Here is a 16,164-nt window from a genome sequence, read left to right on the forward strand (position 1 = left end):
GTGCTGGGATTAATGACTTAGAAGATTTTTCAATACTATTTCTTTCTTTCTTTTCTTTTTCTTTTTGTTTTTTTGAGATAGGCTTTCTCTGTGTAGCCCTGACTGTCCTGGAATTCACTGTGTAGACCAAGCTGGTCTCAAACTCACAGAGATCCGCCTGCCTCTGCCTCTGCCTCCTGAGTGCTGGGATTAAAGGCTTACACCACCATCGCCTGACTGTTCTCAGTCTTTTTTTTTAATGTCAGAGTGTTTCTTTCTCATGTGTGGAATGAGTTTACCTTATTCAATCTTTACAGGTTTTGCATGTGTGTGCTTTTTGTTTTCCTGTTGCTGGAGTTGAACCCTGCAACAGGGCTTTGTGTGCTAGACAAGGTCTCCTATTCCTGAGCAATGCTTCCAGCATGGTGTTTTTCTCAGTAATAAGAAATTGTTAAATTCTTTTTTCCCCAGTGTCATAGAATTTATTAATTTAGTTACTCCCATGAAAAGTTTATTTTTATCTACAACTTTAACCTTTTATTCACATGTAATTATCAAATTATAAAATAGTTTGCCATTGGGAGGGGTGCCTGTATGTGCATGCTCACATGTATGTAAGTTGTGAAATTAATGTTGACTTTAACTTTTGCCAGGTTACATGGAGTGATATAGCAGGTTTAGATGATGTCATTACAGATCTGAAGGACACAGTCATCTTACCTATCAAAAAGAAGCATTTGTTTGAGAATTCCAGGCTTCTGCAGCCTCCAAAAGGTACTGTTAGTGTATGAATTTGCCTAAGCTTTGAGAGGCTAGAAAACATGGAGTTTTTTTGCCTTTAGGGACTGTTTTCCATGAAATCAGATTTTTTTTTTTTTTTTTTTTGGTTTTTTTTTCGAGACAGGGTTTCTCTGTGTAGCTTTGCGCCTCTCCTGGAACTCACTTGGTAGCCCAGGCTGGCCTCGAACTCACAGAGATCCGCCTGGCTCTGCCTCCCGAGTGCTGGGATTAAAGGCGTGCGCCACCACCGCCCGGCGAAATCAGATTTTTAGTAGAATGCTGAGATCCAGTGAATTGTTTTATAAAGAATTTTAAAATATTCACTAATTCTTCCACTTTTGAAATTTTGGTGAATTCTACTTCCTATAAGACAACTGTACAATAGTCCCTTTATTTGAAATGCTTGTCTACTCTATGTAAATAAATTTGTCACTACTGAAGATCATCTCAAATTTGGATTTGTTTATGCATGTGTTATTACTTAACCTAATCTTTTAGTTACTTATAGCACTTAACCATGCAAAGCTTTTATAAAAAAAAAAAAAATCCATCATAGCTGATCCTATATAAGTATAGCTAGATGTGGTGATACATGCCTGTAATCCCAGCATCAGAGAGGGAGACTGTCTAGGGGGAAAAGGCACAAAGATTAACCTTTAAAGAGGGTGTGAATTTTTAAACTTTTATAGAAGAAAACATTTTTTTATTTGTTGGATCTGTTGTGGAAGTATCAGATTAGTTCAGGAAATCTGAAAAGTTTGCACAGTGTCTCACTACTTACAGAACTGTTTATTACTCATCATACATGTTAATGCCATGGAGACCACTTGAGCAAAAAGAGAAGAGGTGCTCCTTTGAATAGCCTTGCTGGATTCATTGCTAATGTTAGGAGACTGTTTGAGTGTTGGTGAAACAGCATCCATACAGGAATGTAATGGGTAATTCCAATGATAGCACTCAAACACTACTGTAAGACTTAGGAAGGATCCTATTCATAAAATGAGACATTGACATCTCCTCACATGCACTTTGTCATAGCTCCATCTACCAGAGGATTATGACACTTAAAAGCTTTTATTGCACATTTAATTCTTAGACATTAATAGTTGCGTAGTTGAGAATACTAATTGTAATTTGTGATGAGAAATAGTTGGAAAACTTTAATCTGCTAAGAATTAATATAGCTACACCATGGGTAAAATATTCAAAGCGATAAATGTATACTTTGAAGTGAGTCAGATTCTTAAGGTACTGTGTATATTTGTAAAGTGATGGTATAGCTGAAAGTGTATAAAATACAGGAGCTTTTGTATCAGTACTTTGTTTTAAAAACTCTGAGATTTAATTAACAGATATACAAAAGCTTGCTGCTAGTTAGATTTGCATTCCACTTTAAAATGTGATCCTAAATGTATTTTCAGCATTAAATGAAATGACATTACCTTACAATTCTTTATTGTTTTACGTGGCTACCCCCACATAAAGTGTCAGTAAACATTTTAAGCACCTAAATGACTTAGTTAAACATTGCAAAGAAGAGCCAGGCATGGTGGCACATGCCTGAAGTCTCAGTACTCTGGAGGGCAAGTGTGAGGCCAGTTTGAGCTGTGTACGTGTGTGGCAAAACCTTTCAAAAGAAAAGGTTGCTTGAAAATATTGACAGTTACTGATGACAAAGCTTAGAGATCTAAATTTTAAAATAGGCCTTTTAGAAAGCTTAGTTTAAAATGATTAAACTTGGGTTGGTGGATATTATAACTTTAGTCTTAAAAAATGAAAACCAGTGGGAAAAATATGTGTATACTTAAGGAAAAGTTTGAACATTATTTTGAAGTGAAAAAAAAATGGTTAAGTTTGTGGAAACAAGTTCAATCTATCTATCTATCTGTCTGTCTGTCTGTCTACCTGTCTATCCTTTATTTATTTATTTATTTATTATTTATTTATTTATGTGTGTATTTATTTGTGTGTGTGTGTGTGTGTGTGTGTGTGTGTGTGTGTGTGTGTGTGTGTGTATGTGTATGTGTGTGTGTGTGTATGTGTTTCAGATAGGGTTTCTGTATAGCCCTGGCCACCCTGGAACTTGCTGGCATAAAAGATGTACACAACCACCACCCAGCCAAAATTTTCATTTAAAAATATTTATAGTAATTTTTGAAGGGGAAATTCATCAAGTTTTTCTCTGGCTTTGAACTTTTTTTTTCCTTTTTCCCTTGGCTGTCATGGAACTCGTTCTGTAGACAAGACAGGCTGGCCTTAAACTCACAGAGATCCTCCTGCCTCTGCCTCCCGACTGCTGGAATAAAAGGTGTGCACCACCATTTCCCAACTTGCTTTGAGTTTTACTTTTATTATGTTTTGAGACAATATTAAATACTTCCAAAATACTTTCAGTTAATTCTATCATATACCATCTATAGATGTTGTCATTTCTAAAATATTATTGTATGAGAAAAATTGAGCTTTAAATTAAATATTTAAGGCTGGATTAAGACAAGCCTGTCTGTAGATAATTTATAATTTTAGTGATGATTCAGAAAATGCTGCTTTTAACTGAAAAACAGTAATGATTGCCAAAAAAATTTTTTTTGGTTTTTTGAGACAGAGTTTCTCTGTGTAGTTTTGGTGTTTGTCCTGGATCTCGCTCTGTAGACCAGGCTAGCCTTGAACTCACAGAGATCCGCCTGCCTCTGCCTCCCAAGTGCTGGGTTTAAAGGTGTGCGCCATCATCGCCTGGCGATTGCCAAAATATTTAAGACCATAAACTGTTAAGATATCTTAATATGTTAAAATATTAACCACCTAGCCGGGCGGTGGTGGCGCACACCTTTAATCCCAGCACTCGGGAGGCAGAGGCAGGCGGATCTCTGTGAGTTCGAGGCCAGCCTGTGTTACCAAGCGAGTTCCAGGAAAGGCGCAAAGCTACACAGAGAAACCCTGTCTTGAAAAAAAACAAAAAAAAAAAAAAAAAAAATATTAACCACCTTATTTTGTATTTAGGGGCAGATTGCTGTCAGTAAAGATTATAGGGGATTACACAGTTTCATACTTTGGAAATGATACTGACTGATAATTCCTTTTTAGAGAAAAGGCATGTCCTTTTTGTGGAGATGTAAGTCTGTGAGCAATAGCAGAATGTGTCTGACAGTCTATTTGGAGGCTGCTGTTACCTAGAGGTTATTCTCAGGGTGCTGTGGTACTCTCTTAGCTTGAAAAGGTGGAAGGCATTGGATGGTTTGATTGGTCAGCCAATGACCAAGAGGTATGAGTTTGTACTTTAAGATAATAGTTTTTAGGATCTTGACCTGGACCTTTGCATGTGAGAAAGGACTATGATGCTGTAATCTCCAAATACCTGTCCTTGCTGACATTGAACCTAAATACAGTCCATTTTTTAAAATACCTTTTCTAAGAAAAATTAATAGAGGAGTTGAATATTGAGAAAATTTTATTGTGTGTGAAATTAGTACTATGTATTATCATGTAAACTAAAGAAACCTCTTACTTTCTTAAGGGTAATAATGAAATGATGTTGATTTTCAGGTGTTCTTCTGTATGGACCTCCAGGCTGTGGGAAAACGTTAATTGCCAAAGCTACAGCCAAAGAAGCAGGCTGTCGATTTATTAACCTCCAGCCTTCGACACTGACTGATAAGTGGTATGGAGAATCTCAGAAACTGGCTGCTGCTGTTTTCTCCCTTGCCATAAAGCTGCAACCTTCCATCATATTTATAGATGAAATAGGTATGCTATTTTCTATGTGAGCATCTTATTTTAAAGGTGCTGTGTAGAGAACCAGATTTAATTTTAGTATTTAACTATGTCTGTGGTAAACCAAAAGATTTGCTGTTGTTTTTTTTTTTTAAGATTTATTTATTCACATATTTTATGTATATGAGTGCTCTGTCATCATACACACCAGAAAAGGGAATCAGGTCCCATTATAGATGGTTGTAAGCCATCATGTGGTTACTGGGAATTGAACTCAGGACCTCTGGAAGAGCAGTTAAGCACTCTTAACTGCTGAGCCATTTTCTAGCCCCAAGATTTGTTCTTTTTAAAGAATTTGTACGGTTGAGTGTGCCACTGTATACATATGGAGGTCAGAAGGCAGCTTGGTCGAGTGGTTCCTCCACATTTGCACAGGACTGGAGAGATCAAACTCCTGCCACCAGGCTTATGCACTCATAGCTTTTACCTCTGAGCATCTTGCTAGCCTCAAAATATCTATTCTAATATGCCATATATAATTTCCATGATGTAAATAAAATGGACCATTAGCTTGTTTACTCCCTTATCTGATTGCTAGATGTCTTTTCTCAACTTCAAATAGTATATATATTGTAGATATAAACATATGTGCATATGATTATCTGTAGTTGAAAGTTTTTCTGTGTCTCGCTTGGTCTGCAGCCGCTCAGACCCAAGTAAACACACAGAGGCTTATATTATTTTTAAACTATGGCCATGGCAGGCTTCCTGCTAGCTAGCTCTTATATCTTAAATTAGCCCATTTCTATTAATCTATGTTTTGCCACGTTTTCTGTGACTTTACCTGCATCTGTTGCTTCTTGGGTGGCTGGCTGGCGTCTCCTGACTCAGCCTTCCTCTTCCCAGAATTCCGCCTATACTTCCTGCCTGGCTACTGACTAATCAGCATTTTATTTATCAACCAATCAGAGCAACACATTCACAGCATACAGAGCACCATCACCCATCAATTATCTATGGTAAATACCTAGATGCTGAATATCCTTTAATGTAGGGATTACTTGCTCTTGAAAATGCTACACACACACCAAAAAAGAAAAATGTTGCACTAATCTGGGAGAGGTGGGGTGTATGCCTGCACTCCCAGCACTGGAAAGGCTAATAAAAGAATCAAGAGTTCCAGGCCAATGGTTGGGAATGAAATTCAGTTGCTAGAATGCTTACCTAGCTTGCATTAAAGCTTGGGGCAGTCCCAACATCATAAATATAAACTGGGCCTGTTGGCACACACCTGTGATTCTAGCGTTTTAGAGATAGACTTGAGGATTTAAAGTTCAATGTCTTTTGTAGCCACTACATAGTGGGTTCAAGGCCAAGCTGGTCTCAATGAGACTCTGTCACAAAACAAAACAAAATGGAGGTGAAAAAAGAAATTGTCTTTTTTAATTGCATATATTGTGAGTAGGAATTTAATTTTAGTCTTGCATTTGGATAGGTAACATAAAAAAAATTCTACCTTTTAAGTCCTGGATTTTAGTTGACTCTAAATTTTTTGACTCATCTATATTTTTGTTCTTGGTAGAATATATTATTATAAGGGCTGTAGAGATGGCCCACTGGTTAAGAGTACTTGCTACTCCTTAAGAGGACCTGAGTTTGGTTCCCAGCCCCCACCCATGTTAGGTGGCTTACAAATGTGTGTAACTCCAGATACAGGGAATCCAGCACCCTCTTCTAGCCTTTGTAGGTACCCAAACATATGTCATATACACATACAGATACACATAAATTAAAAAATACAAGTAAATGTTACAATTTTTTAATTAAAATCACCCCCCCCATCCCAGGATTTCTCTGTGTAACAGCCTTTGATATCCTAGAACTTACTTTGTAGACCAGGCTGGCCTCAAACTGCATCTGCCTCCTGAGTGTTGGGATTAGGCGTGTGCCACCACCCCCTAAAATATATTTTTACATTGTTTAATTATTAGGGTTTTTTACATGTGACTTATTATTGCTAAATTATGCAATTTTATGTAGTATGATAGGCTAAATAAAACCAGAGAAGTTCAAGGATTTGGTTTAGTGGTTGAGTGCTTACCTAGCATGTGCAAAGCTCTATATTCAGTTTCTAGTACTGAAAAACAAAACAAAATTAAAACTAGTTAAAAAAAGAAAAAGCTGGAGAGTTGGCTTAGCTGTTAAGAGTGGTTGCAGGCCAGGTGTAGAGGTGCACACCTTTAATCCCAGGACCCAGAAGGTAGAGGCAGTTGGAACACTATGAGTTTGAGGTCAACCTGGTCTGCACAGCAAGTTCCAGGACAGCCAGGGCTGTTAACAGAGAAACCCTGTCTCAAAAAAAAAAAAAAAAGAGTGGTTGCTGCTCTCCCAGAGGACCTAGCAGGCACCTTGGATGTAATTTTAATTCCAGGGGGTCTGATGAACTCTACTGGCATCTGCAGGCACTCCTAGTCTCTCTCTGTCTCTCATTTACTCTCTGTCCCACACATACTTTTAAGACTAAATCTTTTCGGGCTGGAGAGATGGCTCAGCAGTTAAGAGCACTGGTGTGCTTCCAGAGGTCCTGAGTTCAATTCCCAGCAACCATATGGTGGCTCACAACCATCTGGTGAGATCTGGTGCCCTCTTCTGGCCTGCAGGCATATGTGCAGGCAGAACACTGTATACATAATAAATAAAGAAATCTTAAAAAAAAAATAAATCTTTTCAAATAAAAAAATGCATGTATAAAGAGAGAAGGTGCCCAGTACATTTTTTTATTACTTACTTGCCCTGTGTATTTGTTCATATATGTTTACTCTTTCAACTCATTTTGAGTTTTTGGTGTATATCTTCATTGAACAAAAAAGCTTATAGCTGGATTTTTTTAAACTTTAAAACACAACTCCCCTTTTAGCTGGAAAGTATCTAATTTATATTTATTATGAAAACTAATACAGTCACATTTATTTCCAGTTTGTAATCATTATGAAAGCTGATGTAGTCAACATTCATTTCTGTTACATAATTTTGTCCTTTTTGTTTACCAGTTTGGTGGATAACCTACCACTTTAGAATTTTCCTTTCCCTTCTATGCATTTGAAGCTGTCTATTCTTTTTCTTCTATTGAAACAATTTATATACCTACTTACCTTTAAAAAAGCCTAAAGCTGGGCGGTGGTGGCGCATGCCTTTAATCCCAGCACTCGGGAGGCAGAGGCAGGCGGATCTCTGTGAGTTTGAGGCCAGCCTGGTCTACAGACAGAGCTCCAGGACAAGCGCAAAGCTACACAGAGAAACCCTGTCTCGAAAAACCGAAAAAAAAAAAAAAAAAAAAAAACCTAAAGCTTCCCAGGCATGGTGGCTGATACCAGTAATCCCAGTACTTAGGCTGAGACTGGGTTTGTGTGCATTCAAGGCCATCTTGGTCTACAGAATGTGACTCTGCCTTAAAAAAACAAAACCAAAATCTTATTTATGCACATACACACATTCATGCTTAATTACCATCTACAGAACTTCTTGGGTCAAGTGTTCAGATCTTGCCTCCTTTTAAATTAAATTTGTTAGCTTAGTTTTGGATTTTAAGTGCTGGCTTTATGTTTGAATTGAAGTCTGTCAGGTATATGTTTTGCAGATACTTTTCTCAGTCTATAGCTTTTCTTCCTATTCTCTTAACAGTATCCTTTTGTAGAGTAAACTTTCTAATTTCAATAAATTAAATCTTTTTTTTAAAGAGATTATGCTTTTAAATGTTATGTAAAAGTTATCACCAAAATTAATGTTACATGTCGACTTTTCCTATATTGCTAGTTTTGGGCTTAGGAGTCAGACATCAGCACTTGAGTATGCTAGGCAAATGCTCTTTTTCTAGACTATAGCCTAGCCTTTGTGTATTTGACATACGGTTGTCCTGTTGTTGAAACATGATTTGTCAGATACACATTAACTTCCTTAAGAAATACTTTATCCAAGCTGAGTGTAGTGGTACATACCTGTGGTCCTAGCACTTGAGAGGTTCAAGGACGTCTTCAGGTACATAGCAAGTTCCATGCCAACCTGGGCTTTTGTAAGAGTGTACCTTAGAAGCATATATGTCGTATCTTTTGTTCTCTTCCCATATTCTTCCCTCCCCTTCTTGCTCTTCTGTGATAGATTCTCTCTGAAACTCAATCAAATGATCCTCCTGCCTTAGCCTAATAAGTGCTAGGATTACAGGCATGAGCCACCATACCCTGATCATCCAGTGTTTCTGTTAGTATTTGCAGTCTTTTTCTATCTTGCTATTATTCCAAATCATTGTTATTTAGTTGTGTCTTTTGTAAGCAGCATATAGTTTCTAGTCTATTTATATTGAATGTTAATTACTGATGTAGTTGTGTTTATGAAACATTGTGGGGTTTTCATAATATTTTAAATAGTTATCTTGCAAGCACTGCTTCTTGATAGTGGAGATAATTAAGAAAGGTTAAATTAGGTGAATTTATAGTGTTTATCTTCAAAAAGTAACTGACTAAACTTTATCCAGTATAGACGTTAGTCTGATACATAGTCCTATAACAGGAAACTTTATATAAAATTACAACTGTTTAAGAACATCCAGAATATATATATGAAGGACTATCTTGTCATAGTGATATGTAGTTTCTGGAATTACTTTTTTTGTTGTTGATTTGGTTTTGAAATGGTCTCAAAGATATGGGAGCCCTGTATCTTAGGCTATCCTGGAACTCACCGTAGAGATTCAAGACTGACCTTGAAAGTTACCATTCTGTTGCCTTAGTCTCTCATATGCTGGGCTTAAAGGCATACACTACCATGCCTTGTTCTCTTGGAATTATTTTCTTTTAAGCTTGGACTAATATATTGTAACACAATTTTATGTCATTTTCAAACACAATTGGTAGACTATGAGCTGTTGATTCAAGGCAGAGAGACCTGATAGTTAATTAGTAATGCCAGTGACTTACATGGCTAAACAAAGCACTTGAAATGGGAATTGTGCTAGAAAATACAAGACTTACTTTTTTTTTTTTTTTTGTTTTTTTTTTTTTGGTTTTTCGAGACAGGGTTTCTCTGTGTAGCTTTGCGCCTTTCCTGGAACTCGCTTTGGAGACCAGGCTGGCCTCGAACTCACAGAGATCCGCCTGGCTCTGCCTCCCGAGTGCTGGGATTAAAGGCGTGCGCCACCACCGCCCGGCGAAGACTTACTTTTACTATTGATTTTTTTTCCCCCCTTCTTAGGACTTTTCAGTCTTTTTGTGTTTAGAAAGAAACTTTTCTATTTATTTTTTATTTATTTCCATTTATTTATTTATTTTCCTTCTAGCTTTTGGAGGTGATTTTACTCTGTATCCCTTGATGACTCAGAAGTCACAGTGGAGCGTGGAGCGCAGACTGGCCTCCAGCTCTCAGTCCTCTTGTCTTGCCTCTTGAGTGCTAGGATCACATGAGTGAACCACCATATCCAATTGTTCTCCTCCTTTGATGAAAGCGTTTTAGCCGAGCATGGTGGTTCATGCCTTTGATCCCAGCATTCAGGAGGTAGAGTCAGGCAGGCAGATCTCTGAGTCTGTAGCCAGCCTGGTCTACAGAGTTGAGTTCCAGGACAGCCAGAGCTACACAGAGAAACTGTCTCAAAAACAACCAAAATAAGAAAAAAGAAAAGGAAAAAATGAAGACATGTTGTGAAATGGTCTGTATTTGAAGGCAGAAAATAATTCCCCCCCTCTTTGTTTTTTTTTTTTAAAGATTTATTTATTTAGTATACAATGTTCTGCCTGCATGTATGTCTGTCTGTCTGCAGGCCAGAAGAGGGCACCAGATCTCATTACAGATGGTTGTGAGCCACCATGTGGTTGCTGGGAATTGAACTCAGGACCTCTGGAAGAGCAGTCACTGTTCTTAACCTCTGAGCCATCTCTCCAGCCCCCCCACTTTGGTTTTTTGAGACAGGGTTTCTCTGTGTAGTTTTAGTGCCTCCTAAATCTTGCTCTGTAGCCCAGGCTGGTCTCGAACTCACAGAGATCCGCCTGGCTCTGCCTCCCAAGTGCTGGGATTAAAGAGAAAATAATTTTAAAGGGAATGTTAAATTGTCTTTAAAGGCAAGCATCTCTGAGAAGCAAAGGCTCTACATTTTGTTTACTTAAGGCTTTTTGTCAAGTACACACATACACATATGCGAGCACATGTGTTTAAACCATTTTCTGTTTTCATTTTTTCTCCCTTAATAGTATCTTAGGCATTTTTTCTTTTTGTGTATTACCAAGAGAGTATGAGGAGGGAGGAGTGTATGATAGCGTAATTAAGAACATAAAGGGTTCAGGTAATTAAAAGGTAGAGCCCCATACCTAGGCTCTCTCCCAATACTCTCTACTTAGCCCCTGTCCAGCCTCTCATATTAGAACCTTTTTAAAAAATCTCTTCTGTATTTGCTCAAGAATTTACCAGGATTGTTTTTTTTTTTTTTTTAAATCAGGATAATACCTGAAACAGCATAAATAATCCCCAGCCCTCTTCCTTGTGTTATGAAGTTGACAGCTTTTTAAAAATTTTAAACTATACCATGGATAAATAATCCATCATTAGTTACTAAGCTTAAGGACCTTTTTCTTTTAGACTCCTTTCTACGAAACCGTTCAAGTTCTGACCATGAAGCTACAGCCATGATGAAAGCTCAGTTTATGAGCCTCTGGGATGGACTGGATACTGATCACAGCTGCCAGGTATTTGAATAGATTCTTCCCTAAACGTGAATGGTTATGTTTTCAATAGGGAATTTGCTGGGGTGTTTATAGCACTTGTATACAAAAGTCTTTTTCATTATTTTTACACTTAGTGTTAAGTAATAAGGATCCAGAAGAACATGATTTTTATGAACTTCACCCATCTTAATGCTTACCAGCAGGTTTCTATAATTAGAGGAGCTCACATGCCCTGTAGAGTTGCTGCTTTGTGACTCTGAACCCCAGAGTACATAGAATCAACAGTGATTTGTATTTGCCTCTATAGTGTTCCATTAATGGTCATAACGAAAAATAATGCTCTATGTGTAGAGTAGATTCCTGGAAGAGGAGAATACAAAATTAAAATGAAGAGAAATGAGACTTCACAAGTAGTCTTAACCCTTTTATATTGCAAATATAAGCCAGGCTTAACTTGGGTAATTTCTGGTAAAGGTGTATGTGAAACAAAATACTGTAATCTTATCCCCTGGAGCCACCCATGTGTTCAGTCCCAAATGTGGCTATGGACTAAGACTTCCTCCCCACTAATCCAGACAAAACCAGCCGTGCACATTGGCCTCCACCTGTAGTCCTAGCTACACAGGACGCCAGGAGTGAAAGTGTATGGCCAACCGGAGCAACAACATGGTGAGACTCCATTTCACACAAAACCTGGAAGTTTTGTAACTATAGCCAGTCAGATAATTTATTTTGCTTCCACATTTCTCCCATAAATACTGACTTCTGACAGATTCACTACCATAATACTGAATATTTTTAATTTGGTGTTCTTAGTTAATCTTTTTCTTTTTCCATGAAAAAAAAATCTTTAAAAAATTTTTTTTGGAAATGATTTATTGTTATTTTATGTGCATTGGTGTTTTGCCTGCATGTGTGCCTGTGTGGAGGTGTCAGATCCCCTGGGACTGGAGTTACAGTCTATTGCGAGCTGCCTTGTGAGTGCTGGGAATCGAACCTGGGTCTTCTAGAAGAGAAGGCAGTGCTTTTAACTGCTGAGCCGTCTCTCCAGCCGCTAATAAACTATTCTTAAAAAACAAATTACAACATTGGGAGAGGAGAGATAGTTTAGAAAGTATGAATACAGGCTCTTCTTGCAGAGGACTCAGGTTCAGTTCCCAGCACCCATGTTATACCATATATAACTGCAGTTCAGAGGATTCAATAGGCATGCAAAGCAGTGCACATAAATACATTTAGGCAAACATTCATACACATAAAGTAAGTCTAAAATAAATATTTTTTTAAATGACAGCAATTGAGTTAATGTTCATTGTTGTCCACCTGTAATTCCAACATTGGGAAGGTAGGAACAGGAGGATTTCAGAAGTCTCTTGCTAGCCTGGGTTACATGGTGAGGTGAGATCTTGCCTAAAAAAAAATGTTGGCTGGTATAGTACTACAAGCTTGTGATTCCGATGTTTATGAAACTGAGGAGCGAGATCCTCAGTTGCAGACCAGCCTGTGGTATACAGTGAGGCCTATCTGGAAAATCAAGGACTAGGGATGTAATTTAGTGTTTACCTAGCAGGCCCTGAGTTCAATCCCCATCACTGCAATGCAAAAATAAAAAGAGCAAGTGAAATCTCACCTACTTTGAGGGCTTTGTATGTGATAAAACACTAATAAATTTTCTACATGCTAGATACAAGTGCAGTGGAAGGGAGAAAACTACTGTCCAGTCAGGATGACAAACCTTTGTCATCTAGGCTGGCTTCGAACTTTAAATCGTTTACGAAGGGCAGGAATTACAGTCTCATGCCACATTTTTTTTCTTTCATTACAAACACATTCAAGAGTTATCCATGTTACTTGGCTGCAAATTATGAAGTCTCAGGAGTTGTGTGTTTCTATGTATATGTGTTTTTGTTTAAATTAAAAAATACTTGGTATGAGAAAGGGAGGATATTCATGCTGCAGCATGCATGTAGAGGTCAGAGGACAATTTTCAGGAGTCGGTTCTTTTTACTGTGTAGGTACGCAGGATTCTAACTCAGGCTTGGTGACAAATGTCCTCACTGCTGAACTGTTTCCCTGGCTCTGCACATGTGTTTGCTACCTATGAGTCAAGACCTGTTTCTACTGGATGGCTTTTCAAACACTTCAGTGTTTTTCTCATGAGTCCTGGCCTCATTTGTCTGATGTGCACTTCAAGACAAATGTCTGTCACCCGCCAGTCCCACAGCCGCTCAGACCCAACCAAGTAAACACAGAGACTTATATTGCTTATAAACTGTATGGCTGTAGCAGGCTTCTTGCTAACTGTTCTTACAGCTTAAATTAATCCATTTCTATAAATCTATACCTTGCCACGTGGCTCATGGCTTACTGGCATCTTCACATGCTGTTTGTCATCGTGGCAGCTGGCAGTGTCTCTCTGACTCAGCCTTCCACTTCCCAGCTTTATTCTCCTCCTTGTCCCGCCTACACTTCCTGCCTAGCCAATGGCCAATCAGTGTTTTAATTATTGACTAATCAGCAACACATTTGCCATACAGAACATCCCACAGCACTTAAGAATCTCTTAATTTCACCCTACTACCATAAATTAGAAGTCAGAACCATATCATTCTGAGGAAAATGAAATCACATGTCCTCCTTTTTCATCGCCTCTTTGAAATATAGTTTTATGATGAAGGGAACAGCCTTTAATATAATGGTTAGAGAAGAAATAACACCATAAATGTGGGTAATAGTTATGGAAACATTTTCTATTAATAATTGGCTCAAATGAATGTATAAGATTGGCCTAGGCCAGTGGTGCATGCCTGTAATCTCAGCATTTAGAAGGGTGAAGTAAGAATCACTACAGTTTGATGCCTGCCTGATTTACTTTATGAGTTCAGATCAGTCATATCTCCATAGTAAGACCCTGTCTTAAAAATAAACTGGGCATGGTGGTACATGCCTTTAACCCCAGTTTTTGGGAGGTTGAGGCAGGTGGATCTTTATGAGTTAGAAGCCAAGCCTGTCTGTATAGTGAGCTCCAGGTCAGCAAAGGCTACACAGAGACCCCATCTCAAAAATTAAAAGTGTAAGATTTATTAATGGAAATACCTTATAAGCTGCCCCAAATTAGTTTTTCTAAATAGTGATGTTTAATGTGTTTGAATGTTGGGTGGTTAGATCATGTCAGAGATGTGTGAAGATTATACCTTTTCAGAGTCTGGTGTTCAGGCCTCTAGAGCAGAAGACACAGGCAGTTGAGGAGTCTCCAGGGATGTTTCATCTGAGTTCCTCAGCTCGGGGTGGTTCTGGTGTGGAATTTTAGTTGGTTAGAAAAACCACAATTCTCTTTTTACAAGTAGCAGTTGCTGTTTTCATTAAGGATGTGTTTGGTTTGAGGAGAGAAATGAAGATGTTCCTTTTTTCTTTTTTTATCGTATATTGAAAGAGTTAAATTTATATTTATAATCTTGAATAAGAGTTTTAGATATATTCTACTTTTTCATGAACCAGTTAGCTTTTCTTTCAGATTAACTTTTCAGTGACTATTGATAGTGCTCAGACCTTAGGTAGCTTTCTTACAAACTTGGTCACAAAAGAAACAAAAATAGTAAATAATCGTTGAAGCCTGTCGTCACACCTGGGCACCTTAGCAACGAATGACACAGTCTTCCTCTTGGAGAAGTGAGACATAAAGAATAATGGTGTTTTTAATATCTCCATCAATTAAGATTTGAAGCATAAATTTAGATCTCATTTTCAATGTGAAATAATAAAATTATTTCCATACTTTGAGCTTTGTTTTTAATTTAACAACCATTCTTTAGATTTTGTTCTTAAATGCTAAAAATTTTCATGTTTCTGAATTTGAGTTTTAACTTAATTATTTAACTCATAACTTATTTGATACATGTATAAGTGCTCTTAAAAAGCACTCCTTAATATTTTAAACAAACGCCGGGTGGTGGTGGCACACGCCTTTAATCCCAGCACTTGGGAGGCAGAGGCAGGCGGATCTTTGTGAGTTTGAGGCCAGCCTGGTCTCCAAAGTGAGTTCCAGGAAAGGCGCAAAGCTACACAGAGAAACCCTGTCTCGAAAAACCAAAAAAAATAAATAAATAAATTTAAACAAACTACAAATAGTTTTAGTTTTTATCATGAATTCCTTATTATACACATTTATTAGGTTATTTTATCTAGATTAATTTCAATTCCTTGATTTTGTTTCTAGTACTTCACCTTCCATACTGAAATCTTTACTTTGTTTTAGGCTTCTTTGTTTACCTGGAATTTATCTTAAAATACAGCTTCTTTAGCTCACTTTTCAATATTTTGTTTTTGTTTCTTCTTTTTAGAACATTGCCTTAGATAAACAAGGTTCCTTTTGTGTTTTTTTTTTGCAGTTTTCAACAAGCATTGTTCAATATTAGTTCACATTCCTCCTAATAGCATATCAAAACATCCTTCTATATTTTGTTTTAAATGAGGCAGGGTCTCACTGTGTAGCACTGATTGGTCTGGAGCTCACTAGGTAGACCAGCCTGGCCTTGACTTTGGAGATCTTCTTGCCTTTGTCTCCTAAGTGATGGGGTCAAAGCACTCAGGAGACCATGACCAGCTCTTTGTGTTTTTTCCTTATTCTGTTATTAGCTCATTAAGTCACTTTTAAGTTTTCTTTTACATTTGATAAACATTTGAATTTTTTTCAGTCACTTTACTAAATAAATTGTAGGAAATCAAAGGAAAATGAACATGGGGATTAAGACCACTTGATCTTTACACAGAATTGCTCAATGTTGTGGAACGTTAATGTGTACTTGTAGTTCCTCCCTCTAGGTGGCAGACTTGGCTAATTAATAATAATTGTGTTCTGTGATTTTGAGTATCATTAAATGTAAAGAGAAAAATAGATAAAATTTGATAGATATTTTAAAAACTTGCTCTAGAGTTATTTGAGAAATCTAAAACTGTCAGACAGAAATAAAGTAAGGCTAAGTAAATATAC

The 16,164-nt window shown here is 37.5% G+C and overlaps 1 protein-coding gene across 4 annotated transcripts in view; it reads left to right on the forward strand.

Annotated features, from left to right (window-relative positions):
- Positions 1 to 16,164, forward strand: part of Atad1 (ATPase family AAA domain containing 1) — a 93,950-nt gene that overhangs the window by 62,483 nt on the left and 15,303 nt on the right. For all 4 annotated transcript variants that reach the window (XM_052762693.1, XM_052762692.1, XM_052762694.1 and 1 more), the window contains 3 exons: positions 633 to 753; positions 4,303 to 4,503; positions 11,089 to 11,195. In XM_052762693.1, coding sequence (XP_052618653.1) covers positions 633 to 753; positions 4,303 to 4,503; positions 11,089 to 11,195 — 429 coding nt within the window. The remainder of the gene's footprint in view (positions 1 to 632; positions 754 to 4,302; positions 4,504 to 11,088; positions 11,196 to 16,164) is intronic.

This window comes from Peromyscus californicus, unplaced genomic scaffold (assembly GCF_007827085.1).
Source record: "Peromyscus californicus insignis strain IS unplaced genomic scaffold, ASM782708v3 Scaffold_4__1_contigs__length_199733344, whole genome shotgun sequence".
NCBI lineage: Eukaryota > Metazoa > Chordata > Mammalia > Rodentia > Cricetidae > Peromyscus > Peromyscus californicus.